Source organism: Dermacentor silvarum, chromosome 3, assembly GCF_013339745.2.
Source record: "Dermacentor silvarum isolate Dsil-2018 chromosome 3, BIME_Dsil_1.4, whole genome shotgun sequence".
Lineage (NCBI taxonomy): Eukaryota > Metazoa > Arthropoda > Arachnida > Ixodida > Ixodidae > Dermacentor > Dermacentor silvarum.
Genome location: NC_051156.1, coordinates 114031370 through 114052686, shown reverse-complemented (window position 1 = coordinate 114052686; position 21317 = coordinate 114031370). Strand labels below are relative to the sequence as shown.

At 46.3% G+C, this 21317-nt stretch overlaps 1 protein-coding gene across 1 annotated transcript in view; it reads right to left on the bottom strand.

Annotated features, from left to right (window-relative positions):
• Positions 1-765: 765 nt before the first annotated feature.
• Positions 766-21317, bottom strand: part of LOC119445710 (aldehyde dehydrogenase 1A1-like) — a 33995-nt gene continuing 13443 nt past the window's right edge. Inside the window, exons 3-12 of the mRNA XM_037709992.2 lie at positions 13289-13429; positions 12508-12634; positions 7996-8057; positions 5866-6108; positions 4989-5091; positions 4062-4252; positions 2952-3274; positions 1610-1684; positions 1119-1158; positions 766-919 (exon numbers count right to left, since the gene is read on the bottom strand). Coding sequence (XP_037565920.1) covers positions 887-919; positions 1119-1158; positions 1610-1684; positions 2952-3274; positions 4062-4252; positions 4989-5091; positions 5866-6108; positions 7996-8057; positions 12508-12634; positions 13289-13429 — 1338 coding nt within the window. The 3' untranslated portion in view covers positions 766-886. The remainder of the gene's footprint in view (positions 920-1118; positions 1159-1609; positions 1685-2951; positions 3275-4061; positions 4253-4988; positions 5092-5865; positions 6109-7995; positions 8058-12507; positions 12635-13288; positions 13430-21317) is intronic.

Here is a 21317-nt window from a genome sequence, read left to right as displayed (position 1 = left end):
GACGCTTTGCGCTGTCTCTCGCTTCACCATTCCAGCTGTGCCGCTTCTTCGAAACCCGCATTACGTGACCTCCAGGCGCACTGAAAGATGGCGCGCAAGCAGTGGAACGGCGTTTGGCTTACCTTCATCTAAAATCTATATCCCTCGCTAGGCGATGTTTGATCATACCCTAACCGTGGTCGACATACGGCCGAGGACTAAGTTACTCTTTACGGCGATAGACAAAGTTACTCTTTACTTTTGAGCAACATTAGGTATCATAGTAACGCAGTCGCGAGTTCAACGGAATACCGTTTGATCAGGTACGATCATTGCTAGGAAAGAAGCTGCACAAACTGAAAACAAAATGTTTCGAGATCCGTATGGCCCCTGTGTTCCCAATCCGCGCGGATGCTAACAAGTGTTCAATGACCTCCTGCTTTGCTAACAATGGGCATAACGGCGTTATGAAGTACAGGTTCCAGTTAAGTTCTACGTACGTTCACTTCATTGTTCCTCGATAATCTAGACACACTGGACGGCTTCCAGAGAGTTGTAATACGCAAGCCATTGTCTGCGAAAAGAGCAAAACAAGATAAAGAGAAGCCTACGTGCACGCACGTGCGTCTGTTAGAGCGTGTGTTGGAGCGTCTGTTGTGGGCATGCTTCAACACCCTCGCGCATCCGCCGACCACATGCTCTGCTCAGCAACTCGAACGCACAAGTCTTAGCTTTCTTTCCCAACCCTTAGTCGCTTGCTGTACAAAGCACGCAAAACTTGTGTAGGCAACGTTTTATTACTTGCTTTATATAAAACGTGGGTTCGCTTGAGTGTATAGAAAACAGGAAGACATTCACAAAATGAACAAAGGAATGCTTCGTCTTGAGAGCATGGTGGGCGAGTTTCTTACGAGTGCTTGTGAGGGATCTTGATCGTGACCTGTGTAAGAAAAAAAAAAAAAAAAAAAAAAAACAGACGAGGTGTGAATCGAGTGCTCGGTAGTCGAAATTGTCGGCAGAAACACACCAATTCGTTAGCGAGTGAATGCATCGAACACTTCTAGGAAAGGTTGGATTGAGTGGGGAATACATTTAGAACGTAAGCGTTCTCAGAGGTCACGCAAAGCAGTTGCACGTACCGTCTTTGTTTCGATGTAGTTCAGGATGCCATCCTCGTTACTGAAAAATAAGGAGAGATGCACAGGAAAGGTTAGGCAATTGAGGACGTGAACTTCTCGCGTGAAGCTTTAGAATGAGTTGAGGGCAACTGGCACGATCGTAGCTAAGTAAAAGCATGAAATGTTAATGTGCACTTATTGCAATGCATCACCTTATTTGCGCTCAAATGCAATACACGTGATACATCCGCAGTACGCACAATACAGTCGGTGCACTTGTTATCGAGTGCGTTTAAAAGAGCCACGCGTCTCCTGTAATGACCAAATATGAGAGGTGCGAGGCGATTATACGTATCGATGATGAAGTACATGTAACGCAAAAGGAGATTGGGATGCCGGAAGCCACACTTCTTTTACTCTCATGCGTAAGACAGCACGCCGAGGCAGCGGCATAATTAGCACAAATAATAAAAGTCCAGTTATTAAATTAAAGAGGACACCAATGATCTCACCATTCACGGTGGAGACCGGACATCTTGAAGCCTCCGAATGGAGCCTGGACGTTGGCAGCGAGGTAAGTGTTCACCCTGTCAGAGGCAAATAAGACGCATGCGTGGTAAGTCGTGATGAGTGAAACAGGTTCACGGTAGAGTTCAAGAATGTCTCAACGCAAAAAAACAAACAAAAAAAAACTGCGACACTTAAGTATAGTTGAGACAAGGGCCACATCCTTTGTGATGCAGAATTGCGAGCACAATATCTGGTACAGCTGTGGCATTCACAAAATATAGTATGGCTAAAGCCTGCTTTATTGCGACAGCTATTTGTTCTGAGTGCCATCGCACGCACGCACTAGACACTGAATAGATGACAACCCGCTAATACAGACCTTGCCTCACTTCTCTTCCTTAGAATAATGGTAATCCTATTTGCCTTAATAGCACTACATCACAGATATTCGACAACGAAGGAATAAAATAAGCTTCACATCCTCCGTAAACTAGACTGTCACTTGTCCGCGTCGGCTTTTTGCGTGCAAATTGGTTCAAATACATAGCTTCCCGTACGCACTGTACCACAAAATTTCTTCCGGGCTACGAGGGACATCGTAGTAAAGAGCTTCCAAATTTGCACAACCCTGCTTTCTTTAACAAGAGCTTAAGTATCAGTAATGAGGCTCCCTTCCATACCTGTACCATGGGAATTTGGTTATTGTGGCAGGAAATTAAACGTAAAGGACGATGTAAAGCGAAATGGAGCCCTGAGGCAAACTAAGTACCGACACTTTTTAGTGATGTAGGGGGCTAAGGGCGGATGTCCACCTGCATGAAGTCCGAGTTCCCACAACGATACTTGAAGATAAATTCGCTTGTCGTGACACTGGAGCTACCGCCATCGTTTAAACTGCTGTTCTGCTGCCCAACCGGAGATGGAAGCTCGATTTATAAACAATGCGGTGGAGGAGAATGTTAAAAAAAAATCAACACCACTGTTTTATAGAGATTGAGATCATTAAAAACCATCAGGCCGTCAGGCATTATCTGCAGCCCAGCCATTACACGGCGTCTTACGTAACTTGGAGGCTCCTTTTGAACGTAATACTGCACCAGTGCACTCTTGGATGCATCAGCGAATTACCTAAAGACAATTGTCCTATATGCCCATAACAATGTTCAATAACTAACCATTTGCAACTATTATGGAACCGATATGTCCGAACTTAAGTCGGGCTTTTTGTGATGGTTATTTGAATACGCGAATTTACGTTTAATCAGTGAATACTTCTATCACAGCGTCAAAAATGCACTGTGGTTGATCTCGCACATGGGCGGAGAGAGCATATACCGCACTCACCAGACGGTGCCGGCCTGCACGCCGTCAGAGAAGGTGATGGCCGTGTTCAGATCCTTGGTGACGACACCAGCGGCGAGGCCGTATGTGGTGTCGTTGGCGCGCCGCAGCACCTCGTCCATGGTCTTGAACTTGAGGATCTGCTGGACGGGGCCGAAGATCTCCTCCTTGGCGATCCGCATGTTGTCCGTCACGTTGGTGAACACGGTGGGCTCGACGAAGTAGCCCTCGTTGCCGATTCGCTTGCCGCCGATCTCGACCTTGGCGCCTTCCTTCTTGCCGGACTCGATCAGGCCCAGAATCTTCTGGAACTGCTCGTCGTCAATCTGCGAACCGGAGGTGACGGGCATGAGGGCTAAAAGCTAGGTCATGCGGGATTCGTAAGGCCGACGCGATTACTGTTGGTATTTCGTACAGCATATCTTGAAACGCACGCTTGGGGGGCCGGTGAGCAGTGCCCATTTGAATCTGTGCATCAGGGGTGGCCTCATGAATAGGAGAAGCGTAAGTTGCAGCATACAGCTTGCTTTCAGCTCGTATTTCTAAGCATGCTGTAGCCCTGGCTGCCGAGTGCGGTTGGAAACCATCGCAGTTTGAAGACTGGCAAACTGGCGCCTATGGGATTACACTGGGGGACTGGACATTGGGTTTATCCTCCCATAGTCGTGCATAGGCACGCCGATTGAGAGTTTCGGATCTAGACCACCTGTAATTCTGTAATGTACACCAAAAACTCGGAACACGAGCGTTCGTGCATTCCGCCCCCATTGGAGTTTGGCTGCCACGGCGGAGAATCTATCCCGGGACTTTGCACTCTACAGAAAAACGCCACAGCCATTCAGCTACCATTACGATTGGAATCAATAGAGTGAAAATATGGCAGAATTAATGCCGCGCTACCTGCACTGAATACCTAAAGCAAAAATCAGTTTTCGTTTTGCTTTCATAGATACGCACGTTTCGATGACAAAAGATTGGGTGAATTTCAAATGCGCTTACGTAACCGGCACTTTGCAATATGAAGTAGCATGTATATAACACATTTCATTCCAAGCACGCCACGTCTGCAAGAAGGGAAGAAGGTGCCGCGAAGTATAGGTAGCGTCGCCTCACCTGTGGTCCCTGCTCGGTAGCATCGTCGAAGGGGTCGCCAACCTGAGTCCTGCGCTGGGCGGCCAGCTGAATAGCCTTGGCCACGAACTTGTCGTAGATGTCTTCGTGCACGAACAGGCGGCTAGCAGCCACGCAGCACTGACCCATGTTGGCGAACAGACCAATGTGTGCGATCTGGGCAGCTTCATCCACTGCGCAAGCCACGAAGGTGAGAGAAAAATTGTCAACGTTAGTGTTAGAGCGGAGTCTGTAGTAGCACATATTCAGAAAGTGTGACATCACACGAAAAAGAAATAAATCTAGTTTCAGTCTTCATTGCCGGTAGTGGATTGCGGTGAGTTTCAGTCCGCATAAAAAAAAAAAGGCGACAGGCTTGTGACAGGACAAACAGAAGGAAACGGGTGCAGTACTTAGTCCGTTTCCTTTTGTTGATCATGTTCCAAGTGCTGTTACTCGTTTTAAGCTCAAGACCCCGCTCAACGATGGAGATGTGAATAACACGCTTTTGCTCCGACTAGTAGGTCATCTATAGGCCGGGAACTGTCCATGCATCTGCTCTTATAATTTGCAGAAAGCTTCACAATCTGTTACCCTTCTTCGCCTACATTCTCCGAGACGAAGGTGTTTGACCCACCCGGAATAAGTGCGCCCACGGATACAGAGACAGGAATTTTCAAAGGTTATACGACTAAAGCGAAGTCGCGAAGTGCATCTTCTCGTTAGACTAATAGTGGCACTGCTGCGAGGCTAACGCCAATCTTTCAAATAATTATTGTCAAATGCACTGACACGAAAAGGGCATGGTACCTAGAAGAACAGGGTCATACGGCCATTTAACTTCATCCTTAATTGCTTCAGTGCTCCTGACGGTACGCTACCCAGGTTAGCATTAAAACATTCTTGAGCGTCAAGAGAATTCGCACTTACGGTCAGCGTCGGGGAAAATGACCAGCGGGCTCTTTCCGCCGAGCTCCAGGTTGACCCTCTTGGTGTTGGACCTTCCGGCAGCCTCCTGGATGAGCTTGCCCACCTGTGAAGAGGGAAGAGAACGTGTTTGGGATGCTTTTGATTTCAGCAATCAAGGACAATGTGACTAGCGCGAGAAGACCATTCGCTTACTGATTATTCTTGCACTCAGTTGGGTTAGACTATATAAAATAAAAGAGCATTGTCAACTGAAATACACACTTGCTGCTAAATGAACACGCACAGAAAGGGAAACGCGTCGACATGACGACTCGGGTGGCACCAGTGTTTTAGAAGTGCTTATGAATCGTAATAGAGTGTCATCACTTAGACAGCGCGTCAACGACCTCCACGCTATCACGCTCCACGCTATCAACATCCCTCACATTAAAAAAATAATGTAATTGTATTTCATTGATAGCATTCTAAAATAAAGTGGTAAAAACTAAGAAGATATAAGAAGGTACAAGACTAAGAAAGTATAAAGGAACAGACGAGCCCAGTTAGTACTCTAGAATGTCCCTATTGTGTATTCCTTAGCAGTATCTTATATTTTGCTATTCTATATAATTTATCAGTATACTAGTCTATATCCTATTAAAATGTTCCATATCAAGATTATGAAGTGTCCGTTTAATTCGTAGTAACAATTCCGAGTCGTGTTGTAGATATATGTGGTACGCGGAAACATCGTAATTTCGCTTTTCTCTCTCTTTGTTACGTGTATACTCCTGCGGCCCCCACGTGTAAAGCCTTTCCCATCTCGCCGCTGTATATATTCACGGAAGAAGAGCAGGCAAGCGCACGTGCACCGTCTCCGCGCGCTCATCATCATCACCTCGGTGGATCCGGTGAAGGAGACCTTGTTGATCTCGGGGTGCTCGGCGATGGCGGCGCCGGCGGTGGGTCCGTAGCCGGGCACCACGTTGACGACGCCCTTGGGGATGCCGGCCTCCTTGCACAGCTGGGCCACGTACAGCGCCGTCAGCGGGGTCTGCTCGGCGGGCTTCACGATGCACACGCAGCCGGCGGCCAGCGCGGGCGCGAGCTTCATCGCGATCAGCACCACCGGGAAGTTCCACTGCACGCGAACGCGCAATCAATCCGTTGTACGACTGAATGTCGAGTGGCCGACTTCTGCATATGTGATGTAATATGGCAGCGCGCTTCGATACAAGGACGTAACACAGTGAACTATTTAACACGAGTTACGTACTTTTATCAAAGCGCGCTGCCATATTGCATCATGATTAGCCGACTAGCCACCACCAGCATGTCTTAAGCAAATTCGCTATGACTTCACTGACGTATTTCCGTCACGGAAATACGTCATAGAACATAATACAAAGAAAGAAACCAGAAGAAAAAGTTCCACAAACATGCAAAATTTGGAAATCGAACCCACGACCTCTCGGTCCGCGACGATAGATCGCCGAGCGTTTAACCCATTGCGCCACAAACACATTTGCAGAGAGCTACACAGACGCGCCTTATATATCTAACACTCCTCCGTGTGCCCGCGCTCTTGCTCGGGGCGGTGCCGCCGCCTACGAGCAGAAAAGAGAAGTACTGCATTATGACACTAACGCGCACCGACAGTGAACGCTTCGGTGGTCTCAGCGCTACGACGCCTCGATGCCAGCATTCGAAGGGACGCTGGCATCAAGAAGCACTACCAACGCCAATTAGGTGGCGTTCACCATACTCAGCACAGCGGAGCGTGGCCTCCGCAATTAGCTCTGAAAATGTTTCTGAAGTTGATCGCGGAGGCTGCAATTACGACGCGCTGTACGCGCTGATTTCTAGCCCACCACCAGCATGTCTTAAGCAAATTCGCTATATGTATTTTTTTTAAATTTGCGCAACACCAACAGTACCTTTAAAGGCATTACAGTGTGTGTGGGGGGGGGGGGGGATACCTAGCAAGCGGATTTGTGCACCATGACTTAGAAATAAACAATATGGTACAAAAAGTAAGCATAATGATCAAAGAATAACACTATTCATGCAGAGAAAAAAATAACATAAGTAATGTCGCATCAATCGAACAAGGCATAAATGTTTCATTCGATATTACATCAACCACTGACGATGGCAGTCTATTCCACTGCCGTATTGCTCTCGGAAAAAAATGACGTCCTGAATAGTTCTGTGTGGCAAAATATTTCTCGTACTTTATGAGCGTGGTCCCCTCGAGCTGACGCATATAATAAGGCTCAAGTATGTACTGTTGCTTGTCTATGCCAATTGTTGAGTGAAAGATAGTATGAAAAAGTTTTAAACGAACTGTTTTCCTGCGATTTTCAAGAGACTCCCCGTGTAAATTATTCTTTGCTTGTGTAGCGCTAAAGGCAAAACTTTAATTTTCAGTAGCAAACCTTGCCGCTAAATTTGGTACTCTTCCAATTTGTACGCTTATCTGTTTTCACCAGAAGCTTATATTCGGCCGGTTTCTTAAAAATAAACTGTGGGACTTTAGTTCGATCCGAAGCTGCACTGTGATTTAAGAGGGACGTCGTATGGTGGGGGCACTCCGGATAAGCATTAACACGCGTGGTTGAATAATGTGCACGCAAAGCAAGGTGCGCGAGCACGTTTTGCATCTCACCCCCATCGTAATGCGGTCACCACGGCTGGATATAGAATCCGCGACCAGGTGCTCAGTAGAATAACGTAACGCCATTGCCACTGAGTCACAGTGGTGGGTTCGGTAAATTAGATACTAACATATTTCTATACTCTAGAAGATGATACGAAACAGGATTGTTTCGCCTAGGATGCAGATATAACGGTGAGAACGCCTGTCAGTTTATCAATGACTTTCCGTATTGACACCTAACACGTCATAACGACAATTGCAGGTCACCTCCTGTCGTCAGCGACAACCTTAAGTTGTGCGTTATAATTCAAAATGTGCCCGCGAGTCAGTTTGTGCGGTCGTCAATGATTTTCGAGGCTGCGTACTCACGGGAAGAATTTGGCCGCAGATGCCGACTGGCTCGCAGCGGGTGTAAGTGAAGTAGCTGCCATCTGAAAAAAAAAAAAAAAAAAAACGGAAGGTGATTCAACCTATAGCTGATGTAGATCAAAGACGAAGTCTTCCTGAGTCACTGCGCACGGCACTCTATCGCGTCACCCCTCTCGTGAGGGGAGTAGGAGGCGCGTCGGGCTTAATTTGTTTGACTGCGCTATCTTCGGGAAGGGCCCACATTTTTTAAGACTGCAGTATAACTCTTCTGGATTGGCTCCCCAAGAAGACTAGAAACCCAAATAATCGATACAGAAAAAAAGGGGGAGGGGGTGTAACTGGCTAAGGAAGACATTGCCTTAAAAAGAAGAAAAAAAAAGGTAGCGTAGCCGATGCTGTGCGTGTAGCCAGGGAGCGCGAGAGCTTGCGGCTATCGCGCGTACATCGGTGCTACACGTAAAAAATTGTGAAGAGGAAGCACCACACTTCCCATGCCTGAGTGGACAAACGGAAGTCGTGAACACTCCCAAATGATTTCGACTAAATATGGTGCGTACTTAATTTTGCGACAAAAAATTAATACAAGTTGGAGAAAAAAAAACGAGCGCTCGAATGTTTACGGAATGCTAGGCCTCTTGGGAGGATGAAAGCTTGTTTTGAATTTCTTTTTATTGCGATAGAAATTATGTGGACACTCAAAGAGGATTTCTGCCGTCGGCGTCGTCGTCGCCGTGAGGTTCCGTATGACGTCAACGGCGATGAAATCGTCGCGCGCGCCGTATGTACGAGTGAAAGGGCGTGAGGGACGCGCGCTTTTACGGGGAGCGAACGCACGGCGGAGAACAAACGCGCGTTCTGCGGCGTGCTCCCTGAAGGGCTGCAAAATTAAGCGTCTCTTCCCTCCTTTACAATCACCATATACATATATAGAACTAACGCGACTTCTGTCGCGCGAAAGGCCGTGGGGGGACGGGAGGGAGGGAGGGGAGGCGACGTTTAGCTGTGGCACCAAATGCGTATATATATAAAAACATTGCGAGGCGAGAATGTGTTAAAGACTTCCGAGGCTGCTCAACGAGTGTCCCATTCGGATCTCGTCGAAAACCTCCGAGCCGCCCCCGGAGGCCCTGGCAATAGTCACCAACGCCGCGCCCGTTCGGTGCGAACGGGGGCAAAACGGCGACGGCGTCGACAACAGTTCTGCGCGTTGCTGGTGCTGCTGCATGTCCAACTTTATACAGCTGATAAAACTACTATCCTTACTCCGTATAGCTCTCTGCTAAGTTGCTATCGCAATTGATGCTTCGCCTTTCGGGCGGAACTGCGACATTTTTTAATATGCACACATGTGGCCTGCCATGCACGCTCAGAGGCTGGTGTAAAGTAGTTTTGAAAATTAAATTGTGGGGTTTTACGTTCCAGAACCACGATACGACTATGAGGCATGCTGTCATGGGGCACTGCGGATTAATTTCGAGTCTTCGACCACCAGGGAATCCTGGTGGTCGCAGCTGAACACCAAAGCCAATAAGCAACCATGCCGGTTAGAAAGGAGTTTTAAGAGGGTGCGCTTAGTATTTGCTGAAGCAATCGATCTACCATGAGAGCAGCGCACAAAAACGACGGGACAAGCACTGTCCTGGTGCCTGAAACTGTGAAACAATATACTTGACATATATAATAACAACAAAACAATAACAGAAAAACAGAGACACGTTTTGTTTCCAATAAAGTTTCTGTTGCCAGACGGCGCTTGTCCCGCCTATATCGTTCCGCGTCTTCCTGTTCCGTGCGCTACTATCATGAATTTCCAACTCTTCCCGGTTTGCCGTTAGGGTTATTTCAGTAGATGCGCCGCTAAGGGTGCTTTTTTTCTCTTTTCGTTAACAGAATTTTTAAATGTCACTCGCAGTATGCAGCACAATTCTACTTCTTGAGCTAGATTATATCCAGAGGCGTACATTGTGTTCGCGAGAAATAAAAACATTTCTTCAACTAAACTGTTTGCTAATGAACTTAAACTAATTTATTTACGGCATATGTTGTAAGTTACGAAGTGCAGCAGGTGAGTTCAGAAGTCATAACCACACGGAACGAATTCTGAGGATGAAACCAGCCTCGAGATGTGCGCCCCCAAAGTCGTCGGCAATATGCATTGATGTTCCAGGAATTTGAGCTCCAAGGCATAAAAAGGTGTCTCGCTAAAAAAAAAAGGCAAGTGAAAAAACAGTGCATTTTTACCCAAAGTTTGACTGGGCTTATCTCAAAACTGGTAACATTTTCAAAATTCCCTGCCAATTGATTCGTCTAGTGAAATCATTGGCTTCAATTCGCCTATAGTGAAATGTGTGAGCTACAGTAATTAGTTGAAAAGTTTCATTAGTGAAGCTTTCTTGATTAGTCACTTATAGTTTGATTTCCAGTGTAAGGAATGTCCATCTCTCCGAGTAATCCAGCTCAATAAGTAAGTTCGTGCTATGTGTCACTGGTGATCTATAACAATTGTGTTACCGATAGAATAAAACAACCTCATAATCGTCATCTATCACCGATCAGCAGTGCGTCCCAACAACTGAAGCACTCAATCTTGTTTATTGCTCTCGGTCGTTCTTAAGTATTATCGAAGAAGCGTTAGAGTTCGTTAAGCAAGAAGAATGGCATAAAGTGCACACGTGCTTTCGCATTATTATTGCCGCACGGAAACTGTAGATGCGTGTTGCTATGCGCTTTAAGAACTTGCGTAAAGTAGTCGACAAACAAGTTTTCCCATTTCGCCGGCGTAAATAAATGTATTCGTACGTTCAGGCCGCCAGAGGCAGACATAGTAGCGGAATGATTTATAATGCGGAAATAGCGTGCATAGCTGTAGCGCCAAATAAGCACGGCAATAGCACAAGTGGAAGACATGCTTGCAATCGCAATTCGCGTGACAGCGCAGGTAAAATCGTAACTTTATTGACCAGTGCACATATGTAGATGCACCCTTTGCCGGGTCTGAAAGTTGGGTTCGTGCCAATAATGTGGATAAATTGGTGTTTTGGAAAAAAAAATAAGATACATAATGTACCGAAATGGAAAACGCCAGTGTATATGCAATGGTTCCGACAGACAAGCCGCTTCTGTTATTCCAGATGAATGAAAAGATATATGGAGTTACACTTCGCAGTGCCGTTCGTTTGAGTTGACTGTTTGAAAGGTGGGCATAATTTGCCCAAAAATAAAGGTGTACAGAGAGAAATGGAGTAAAGCTATTACAAAATGAATTTGGACGTAGTACTCCTGGCACAATTACTTTGCTTTATATACGTTTAACGCGATAGTGGTAAGGGCCCCGTGTCGCAGAAAATCCGGCGTCGGCGGTGTTGTTGGCGGAAATAATCATCCCGAACCACATCATTCCGAACAACCCCAACCGGGCAGGCCCGTCGCGTGGCGCAAGACGTTAGGGAAGAAAATCGAATTTATCAAAGTAAAATTCACCAGAAAAATCTTAAAGTACGACTTAACCACAGCTATATACATACGTGATAGCGTCGGATTGTAATTTAAATATACGAGAAAAAAGCCCGATAAGCAGCCAGAGATCTGTAAATGATATATATATATATATATATATATATATATATATATACGCGACGAGTCCAGACTCTTCGAAAGGAGTATGGGATACTCTTTTTTTCTCAGTGTGTACAGCGTTCCACTCAAAGGCGAAACTTAAATGAAATTGTGGGGTTTTACGTGCCAGAACCACGATTTGATTACGAGGCACGCCGTAGTGGGGGACTCCGGAATAATTTGGACCACCTGGGGTTCTTTAACGTGCACCTAAAAATAAGTACACGGGTGTTTTCGCATTTCGCCCCCATCGAAATGCGGCCGCCGTGGCCGGGATTCAATCCCGCGACCTCGTGCTTAGCAGCCCAACAGCATTGCCACTGAGAAACCACGGCGGAAGCGTCCTCCAAACTTTTTGGGATATGCAGTGTCTATGAACAGCCCAGAAGCGAATATAGCTATATAGGACTTCTATTTCGATTGGTCTGTAATTATAACATTCGAAATTTCCGGCGCGTTGTTTGTTGAAAGTGTAGAAAACAGTGGACAAGGAAGAGTCCAATAGATAGACAGTAAACTAGCGGCCTGATTATATACATATATACATATACATATACACATATGACAGGAAGAAAGCGGTGTGGATCAGACCAAACGGGGATAGCCGATATATAACCGGTGGACCATTAGAGTTACAGAATTGATACCAAGAGAAGGGAAGCGCAGTCGAGGACGGCAGAAAACTAGGTGGGGTGATGAGCTTAGGAAATTTGCAGGCGCAAGTTGGAATCGGCTAGCGCAAGACAGGGATAATTGGAAATCGCAGGGAGAGGCCTTCGTCCTGCAGTGAACCTAAATATAGGCGGACGATGATATATTTGACAGAACCACTTTTGTATAGTTTTCTAAACATTATGTAGGGCAATTTTGCGACTACTCAAGGTTAAGGACACCCACCGGCGGGGATGGTCTTGCCATGGACCTTGTCTGCGTAGCCGGCGTAGTAACGCAGGTGCTTGACGGAGGTATCAATGTCCTCCTGGGCGTACTTGTACGGCTTGCCGTTGTTCAGCGTCTCCAGGCTCTGCGGAAATAGGCACGCAAGTTGCCGAGTTCAGAGACGTTGCTGAAGATTAGTGACCGAGAATATGAAAAAAAAAACAGAGCGATAATGAGGCTTTCTCTGTTTTCTGTATTCGTGTATTTGAACTTACATTTGCTTGCTCATTTGAATGTATTCTTTTAGTATGTAATCCTCAATTCACCATATCGGTATTCGTTGCACGAGTGCCTCAACGCTGCCCTATATTTGTGATCTATGCTTAATATTGTATCTTCCGTCGTTTTCTTCATTGCTTGGTATTTTCTTTTTTTTTTCTTTGGACGAACACTGGAATGCGCAGTTTACCAAGTGTCCTGACGCGGTGTCCACATCGCTGATAGACTCAAGCAAGTTGACGCTAAGCGCTCGTCATCGTCTGTATGCGAGGGTGCGTTTATTTCTGCAGTTCCTCTTGTCTGTTCAGCTTATGCATTTGACAATGGAATGTTGCGAAAAAGACGAAGTTCCACAGATTTCCACAAAAACGTCAAATACATGAATCAACGAACCTGCCAACAAAGAGCAGGCGGGCCGAGCCTACGGATTCGTGCCTATAGGCCTAGCGGCGAACGCGCTAACGTACAAGACGAGTACAATTATATATATATATATATATGACTAGGGCGATGTACTCACGGCGATGTAGTCCCTGTCGCGCTCGAGCAGGTCGGCGAGCTTGAGCAGGTAGAGAGCCCGCTGCGAGGCGTCGATTGTGCGCCATTCCGACTTGAGGTCGAAGGCAGCCTTGGCAGCGGCCACAGCCTTGTCGATGTCGGCCTGTTATGAAGAGGAGAAAGTAGATGCAGATCCAACGCACACCTATATATGTGAAGCGGTCAATGGAGTGCTATAAATCTGCCCCTTTCATTCATTCATACGACTGAATAAATTTTTATTCATGCGTCTTTGACGTAAAGGAAACTGGCGCACGCGCGACGTTTCTTTATCTTATTTTGAAACGTACCGCCCTCTTCTTGGAAAATTACCCGTCGTGTATACCGTAGAATGGAAATCGTCGTCGTCGGCAGCACGCGACGATCATCTCGAAAAAGAAGTTGGCGTTGGCACAATAGAACGCCATCAAAGAAGGCATGCCATACTCTACTACGATAGAAATGTAAGTACGTGCGAATGTGGCTCAGTGATTAGAAAAATTGGCATAGAAAGGTTTGCTTCACTAAAGGAGATTGCGCTCTAGGTCACGTTTGTTTGCTGCAGTGGGGAATATTTAGGTATCGTTTGTTTTATTGCCGAGTAATTGCGTAGAAAACAAGCCAATCATACTTGACACCTAAAAGGGTAGTAAAGACGGTAGTTCCGTCCTGCGCGCGAGCCAGTCCGCCAGGCAGGGGTCAATGCGGCATCGGTCGGGACTGTCCGCGAGGGTTCGCAAATGCAGTTTTGCTTTAAACATTAGAAGTGACCTTCACCTATATGATGAGTACATGTACGCTCTGGGGCGCGGTACCTTCGGGTACCAAGTCCCCTTCCCATCTGACAACGGCACCTATGCTGAACTAGCTTTGTGTATCTGTCCAATCGCTAAGCTATGTTCATAAATTTTTGGTTCATTCCGCTAAGTGAACGCATTCGTACGAGCCCAAATTTGTCTACACAGATAATTTCACCCACACAACACTGGGTGCGGAACTGTAAGCTTTGTCTGCATACATAGACACACTATCTTGATAGATATAGGGCACAAGATGGCGGCGTTCATTTGTTGGCGGTAAAACTTAGTACAGAATTCTCCCGAAGCGAATATTGCCGTGCTCACATTGACTCATAAAAAAAAAACATCTATGCTAAAGAACAGCTTCCGCAAATCACTCTGATATTGCGGAGTGCTAAAACTGGAGCACATACGGCAACTGTCTGAGGCGGCGATCCTTCGAGTTGGAATGAATGACCTAGCTCGGACCATCGCATCAACATTATCACAACACAAGTTGCGACAAATGCTGCACTCAGCTGCGGGTTACGATCGACGTGGCATGTCCGGAAGCGGAGTCACCGGCCTGTCCGGACAATGCCGCCATTAGGAGCATCGTACCCCCAGTTTCGACCGCGGAGTTAAATGGGCTGCTGTCACTATAAGTCTTTGTGCGTGGAGCAGCGAACACACGTACGGTACGGAATGAACACGTAACGTAAATACATGCTCGTCTACAGCTCAGCAGAATTTGGTTCAAGTTGGCAGAAGCGTAAGCGTTTTTTTAATTTAATTTAAAATTATTTTACAAAGGTTATTCAATTTTATTTTTAAAGCAAGCATATAAAGTTTTCGAGCTTTTTCAGTCCTACTAGCAGCTTCGACCGTTCGATGGATGAGTTAAGTGTTTCCGTAGCGCGTGTCCATGTGTTCATGAGCGCGTGCGCTAGCAACAATGTTGCCGCCTGTGACAGTGCGCATAGTCAGGACATAGCATGAAAAGCTACTGCGTCAGAATTCACGAATACCGCAATGAAAATGACACAGGTGCGGGAACCAAATAAGTCACGAAAAATACATAGAAAATTAGAACGCATGGACTGCTCTGGTGCTTTCGTGACATGAGTCGGCTGTAACGCGGTGACGCGTCTGGCCATAAACAACTGGCAAAAGGGGAAAAAAATATAAAAAAACAACAACAACACGGCGGTCTGGAAGCGAGACCGAACTGCCACTTCCCGCGCGCCGTAAATAGTTTGCCCTTGACGGCTGACAGCCGCAGCGACAACAGGGAGGCCAGACAGAAGCTCTGTATGCGACTCGACAATTGAGAAGAACCGAGCTGGGCAGTCGAGAAGCCCGACACCGAACGGAGACGACGACGCCGAGGCGCGGTGGCAAGACGCCAAGCGAACGGTGCTATACCATAAGCTCGTTGGCCGTGACAGTGCAATAGTTGGACGCGCCAAGTCGGCAACTGAGAAAAGAGACAGTTCGTTGTCTTGTTCGGTGCAATGACACCCCCGCGAAATTGTAAACGAAACGCACTAAAAAGCAGCGTCGCTCCTCCTGCATCCTCTTGAGAACCGAAGGAAATTCTGGGGAAATCGATTCTCCAGTCGGCATTTATTCTCGACTATAGGACGCTACCAACAAAACCCACCTCCCCACATGCACACACATATTTGTTTAGGTACAATGTCTAGATGCTGAAAACGGCATTTCGATCTATGTGGAAGAAGTAACCGCCCCCTTCGCGTTTATTACGGTAAAAACCGCTTTTGTTTGCCTAAACACAGAAATGAAGTTGACATCGCGCAGCGTGTTGGCATCATGAGGCTGCATCTCGAATTTTAATCCCAGAAAATGCGAAATTTCTATAAAGCTTCTTGAGATGACTTGAAATGTGTGTAGACATCTTGGGATATAATGAAACGTTGAATAAATCTTTGTTCTCAAAACATTCATGTCGAGGAATATATTTAGACATTGTCTAACGCGAATACTTTTTTTGCATAATGTACTTTTCATTTCCTAAAAATAGTAAGAAGATTTAGTACAATTAATTTGGTTTCTAAAAGCTTGTATTGGGGGGGGAGGAGGGTTAATTGTCCACACGGAGTAAAGAACGTGCGCTAAAATGTGCTTATAAATACGGAATTGCATGAATGACTACCCAGAAGAGCTAGAAGAGTGAAAAACTAAACAACAAATGACATGTAATTACACCAGGCAATACAATATCTGCATTTGCTAGATATTGTATTGATAGATGTGCCTATACACCGAACAGAGATCTTACGGCATTCTCCATGCAGATGTGTATAGAGAATGCTCATTCGCTGACACTCCTTGTAACATTTATGTGCCCGAGCAGAACAGATTGGTGGACTATAGTTAATATTGCATTAAGCGATGTGCAGCGCTACAGAGGCACTCAAGAGTCAAGACAACAGAAAAGTCTTCGCCTTCTCTTTCATTTCACGTGCCCCGCTTTCTTTATACGTATTACGTTTATATGTCGAAGGTTTAGCCATCCTGCCAGAAATAGGGCAGCAGTTTTTTTTTCTGTCTCGCATACGGTTGCGAGTACACGCATCTCCAGACTCCTCGCGCGTAGCATAAACAGTGATGCGCACCTGCGTTGATCTGCAGAACATGCTCCCACTATCCTATAAATTTAACGGATAAGTCATGCGTAAAGAAAAGGGGCGAAGTCAGCCTACTGAATATTTAAATGATACTGTATTGTAAAAGAATAAAAAAAAACTGATCTGGTTCGGTGATTAAGGCATCCGACTCAAAAACTTGGGGTCGTGAGTTCGACTTTACAACCTACTGCAGTGAACGGCTTTATATTAACATATACATATATTTGTAAAAATGTGTATTGGCGTTAGTTCTGGTATAAATTAATTGCGATAAGTGTAGTCGAATTTATGTGTAAATAGAGATAAAGGTATAAAATCGTTATCAAAAACTTCCTTCGAGAAGTTTTCTGAACTTCTAATAATGTGGCGTTAGCACAGCTACGGAGCTTGTCAACCGTAGCTGAGCTACAGAGGTCCCTTTCAGTTTCTAACTACGGGACCTACACACACACACACACACACACACGCATATATATATATATATATATATATATATATATATATATATATATATATATATATATATATATCGTGTAATTATCCTCGTTTTCTTGTCTTGAATAAGCCGATTCTGAGGAAGTGTACATCCGAATAACGTTCAAACTGAAACTTCCTTTAGACGTTTCGCTTCTGCTTTAAAGAAGTATCTTAGACGTTCTTAAGCACTTTCTGTGTTTCATGGGATGTGATTTCACATCCATTCAAAGCGTACGCTACAGGTGTACGCTTTGAATACAGTGAGATACAGTGAATGCAGTGACGACAACTACGAATATCAAGTTAGTGTCCTATTCTCTCTCAAAGCCGGAGGGAAGAATAGAAGTAAACAATTTCCATACAGTTCCGCATGCATCTGAAATAGTACCCAGGTAAAATATGTTGTGAATTCGCTTCGGAGGTGATTTCTAAAAGCATTATTAAAGTCAATATGCATTATAATGAAGAAGGGATTCGTCTGAGGAGCATACATTTATAGGTCGCCATTGCAGCCAATTCTGTGTGTAAGAGCCGGTTGGTAACATAAGCGGACATGAAGCCGAGTGGCTTTGCACCCTCTTGAACCGCCGGCAGTTGACGAGACGCAGATAAGAACTAAAGTGTGTGTGCGCACGACAGCCGAGGATAGGACAGTCTGCGTATGCAAAAGACGAAGGTTCTCGGCTTGCCGCCAGTTTTAGATCTTGTTTGGGTGTCTCATTTGGCGCCGGCATCTGCGGTTTCAGTGTTTGTCTGACAAGGTATCCTTTGCTTCCAAGGCTTTAAAACAAGATACGTTGTGTCCTCGGAATGCGTCTGGTCCCGAAAGAAAATTACAGATATAGAAATAGCGCTGAACTTGTCGCTAATATCAAGCTCTTAATATTTTCGGGCATTGCTCGGACATTTCCGAGCAATGCCCGGAAATGTTACCTGCTGGTTTACAGGCTTGAAGTGTCGAATTGTCCGGGCTGCCTAAGTGCTGAAGTGTCCGGGCTGCCTAAGTGCCTCAGACGTATCGCACATCCTATTCAATGCCAAAGAACCTGAACAGTCTGCGGCGTCCGATAGGCGGCGTGCTTTCAAGTAAACCAGCCTACTTTTCACAGTTCACCAAGTTCTGGGCTTTGCAATCGCTACGCCAATCTCATTTTAACCCTGCGGACCACGCAAGAAACTGCCCAGTCACTGGTCACTCGATTTATGCCACAGTGAGAACAAGATTGAAGCCAATATATTTCAATGCAAGCTGCAATCGCACAATCATAAATTAAAAAAATAATGCTTTATTCGTGCCAACTTCCCCCACTGCAATTCATTAATAGGTCTTTGCCCGACGATATATACATGACCGACGGAAACACCTACATTTGGTTAACTGGGCTTGATGTACTGCAAGATGTAGTCATAGAACAATCGGACTGACAGCTGAAACAGGATGAACAACATCTGCGCAGACTGTCCCGTGCAAGGACTCCTGTCAGGCAGACCAGTTGTCACTGCGCACCTACGAAGGAATCGCGGAAAACCACGTGCAGCCGTAACACGTATAATCTATAAGGCACTGCGGCGCAGGTATATAGGCGAAGACTGATCCGTAGCTGCCGATTCCCGTTAACAACGCCCCGACCGAGGTTATTCATCTCCGCAGGAAAGACAATCCTCCATAGGTATACACGCGATTATACTGACGCTTTCAGGAGCTTTCTACGAAGCGGCGCCGCATCTGCTTACTAGCCGTTCTATTGTAGGCGTTCAGAAAGGTGCTTGATGGCGCCTGAAACGAAGGCTTGCCGCCAATCGCTCTAGTCGCGAGCTTACTCTGCTATGCGATAATAAAACGGCACCCGTCGATAGCAATTGCGCACGCGTCTTCGAACAATGGAGGCAGAGCACCCGTGCCTGCTGGAATGTCGAGAGCAAAGTAAAAAAAAAAAAAGTGAGGTGGCGTGATCTCTCCAAAGATTTCTCGGCACATTAAATGTAATGAGAGATAGCGAATGACGTCACCGATCAGACTCGCCGATGCTCTCTGCAGTATATCCGCCCGTAAGCTGATAAGCACACATTGTGCTGGTGCACTTGTCCTGGCACGTGCGTAACACTAACATCACCTTAGCCGCCCAATCAAATTTCACGATTTCCGACACGCTACCAACGCCACGTCCGTGAACATGTCACACTTATTGCTTACAAAAGTTATTCGGGACCGAAACTTGAATACGTATTCGCCACTTGAAGCTCACACTAAAATTTACTCACCGACGGCCAACAAGTTGATTACCAAGGCGTCGTTACATTTATTCGTTTTTTTTTATTTTATTGTGACCGAAACTATATGGACACTCCAGGTGCATTTCTGCCGTCAAACGTAATAGGAATCGAAGCTTCGCCTTTCAGGTGAAATTGCGACATTTTTTGTAGTGTCGTAGCTTACTGTCATTAAAGACGGAGCCCAGCCTTTTTCATCGCCATCGCACTACCGTGCCTTGCAGTTCAAGAGTTTCGTCTACAGCTCTGTCAGGCAGGCTGCTTACAGCTTGCCCCAGCACGCACATGTCGCACCGGCCACGCGCACGTAGCCGGTGCGACATAGCTCGTGCTATTGCTCATTCTTCGCTTTCGTTTCGGTCACAGGATTAGATTCGTTCTCGCGAAATCCATGTAGTCATATGCCAGTGAACTTGAGAAGTGTAATGGCTGCCCTTACTGACTAGTAGCACATGTGGTATAATTGTTCATGTCGTTTTAAAACCGACCATTTATGCAATTACTGTACGCGGAGGGTAGTATATAGGGAAATAAGGATCAAAGAAGGGATGATCGGTGACTCGATGAGCTGTACGCGTTCGCTGGCCCACTCCTCGCGGGCCAGCGAACGCGTTGAGACGCTTGGTGCGCTTTCATTTGGACTTCCTGAGGCGCATTAGAACACAGGCAAGAGCTTATGCCGGACGCTTATGTTGCTTTCCGCGGATGATTGCACACGCGAGAGAGAAAAGGAGGGCGAGGAGGATGGCACCGGCGGAATGCCTCCGTTGCAACGCCGCCGGCGTTGGAACGGAGAACGCGCTAGGCTGGTGGTGACTATACTCGCAGACAACTTTCTGTGGCAATGAAGGGAAAGCTACGGGCGCGTGGATGCTGCAGATGTGTTACCGCGCCAAGTAGTCCGACAGCGTTTGACAGTGCCGTTGGCTGGTTTACTTATTTTGCGGCTTTTCCCCTCCGCGTCTGGGCAAACGCGAAACCGTCGCACGTGGAATCTGCGTCGATTCAGCGTCTGTTCCGATATATATATATATATATAAGTGGTTCTTGAGGGAAAGGGAAAGTTTGGCGCTAACCCTCAAGGGCTGCAGAAGATAGCGCCAACCTTTCCCTTTCCCTCAAGAACCACTTATATATATATATCGGAACAGACGCTGAATCGACGCAGCTTCCACGTGCGACGGTTTCGCGTTTGCCCAGACGCGGAGGGGAAAAGCCGCAAAATAAGTAAACCTTTACACTCAGTGGTGTGTTCTGTCTTGTTTAACTGTTGCTAATAAGCTGTTTATGTTTTCTGTTCCCCAGCCTAAACCAAGGTGGAATAAAACGCGGGACTCTTTTCAGAAGCGCTCTCACTTGTGCGCGCTTTGCCTCCGTAGCTTTCCTTTCATTGCCACAGAAAGTTGTCCGCGAGTATAGGCACAACTGTGGCTGCGCTGCTGTTAAGGGATCGATGGTATTCCTAAACAAACGCATCCCTGTTTTGATGATCCAAATATAATCTCACTATAAGGGAGGGAGCAGTGTACCTGACTGGAGCAGTATACTTTTATTTGGGGTGTTGCTACGCTGCGCTCCGCAACACCCCAACGACCGCCGCTTCGCGCCGGCGCCCGGCACCGCGGCTTCCGCCACGACACCGGGGCACAATCAACCGCGCTGCCAAACAGAGGAACAAAAAGAAAATGGTGAAGAAAACCAAATGGTGAAATGGTGAAAAAAACCACTAGCCACACAGCCACGCATACAGAGTGTGCATTCATCCAAAGCATATGATAGCGTTCGAGTGTCGTCGTCACCCGCCGTGGTTGCTCAGTGGCTATGGTGTTGGGCT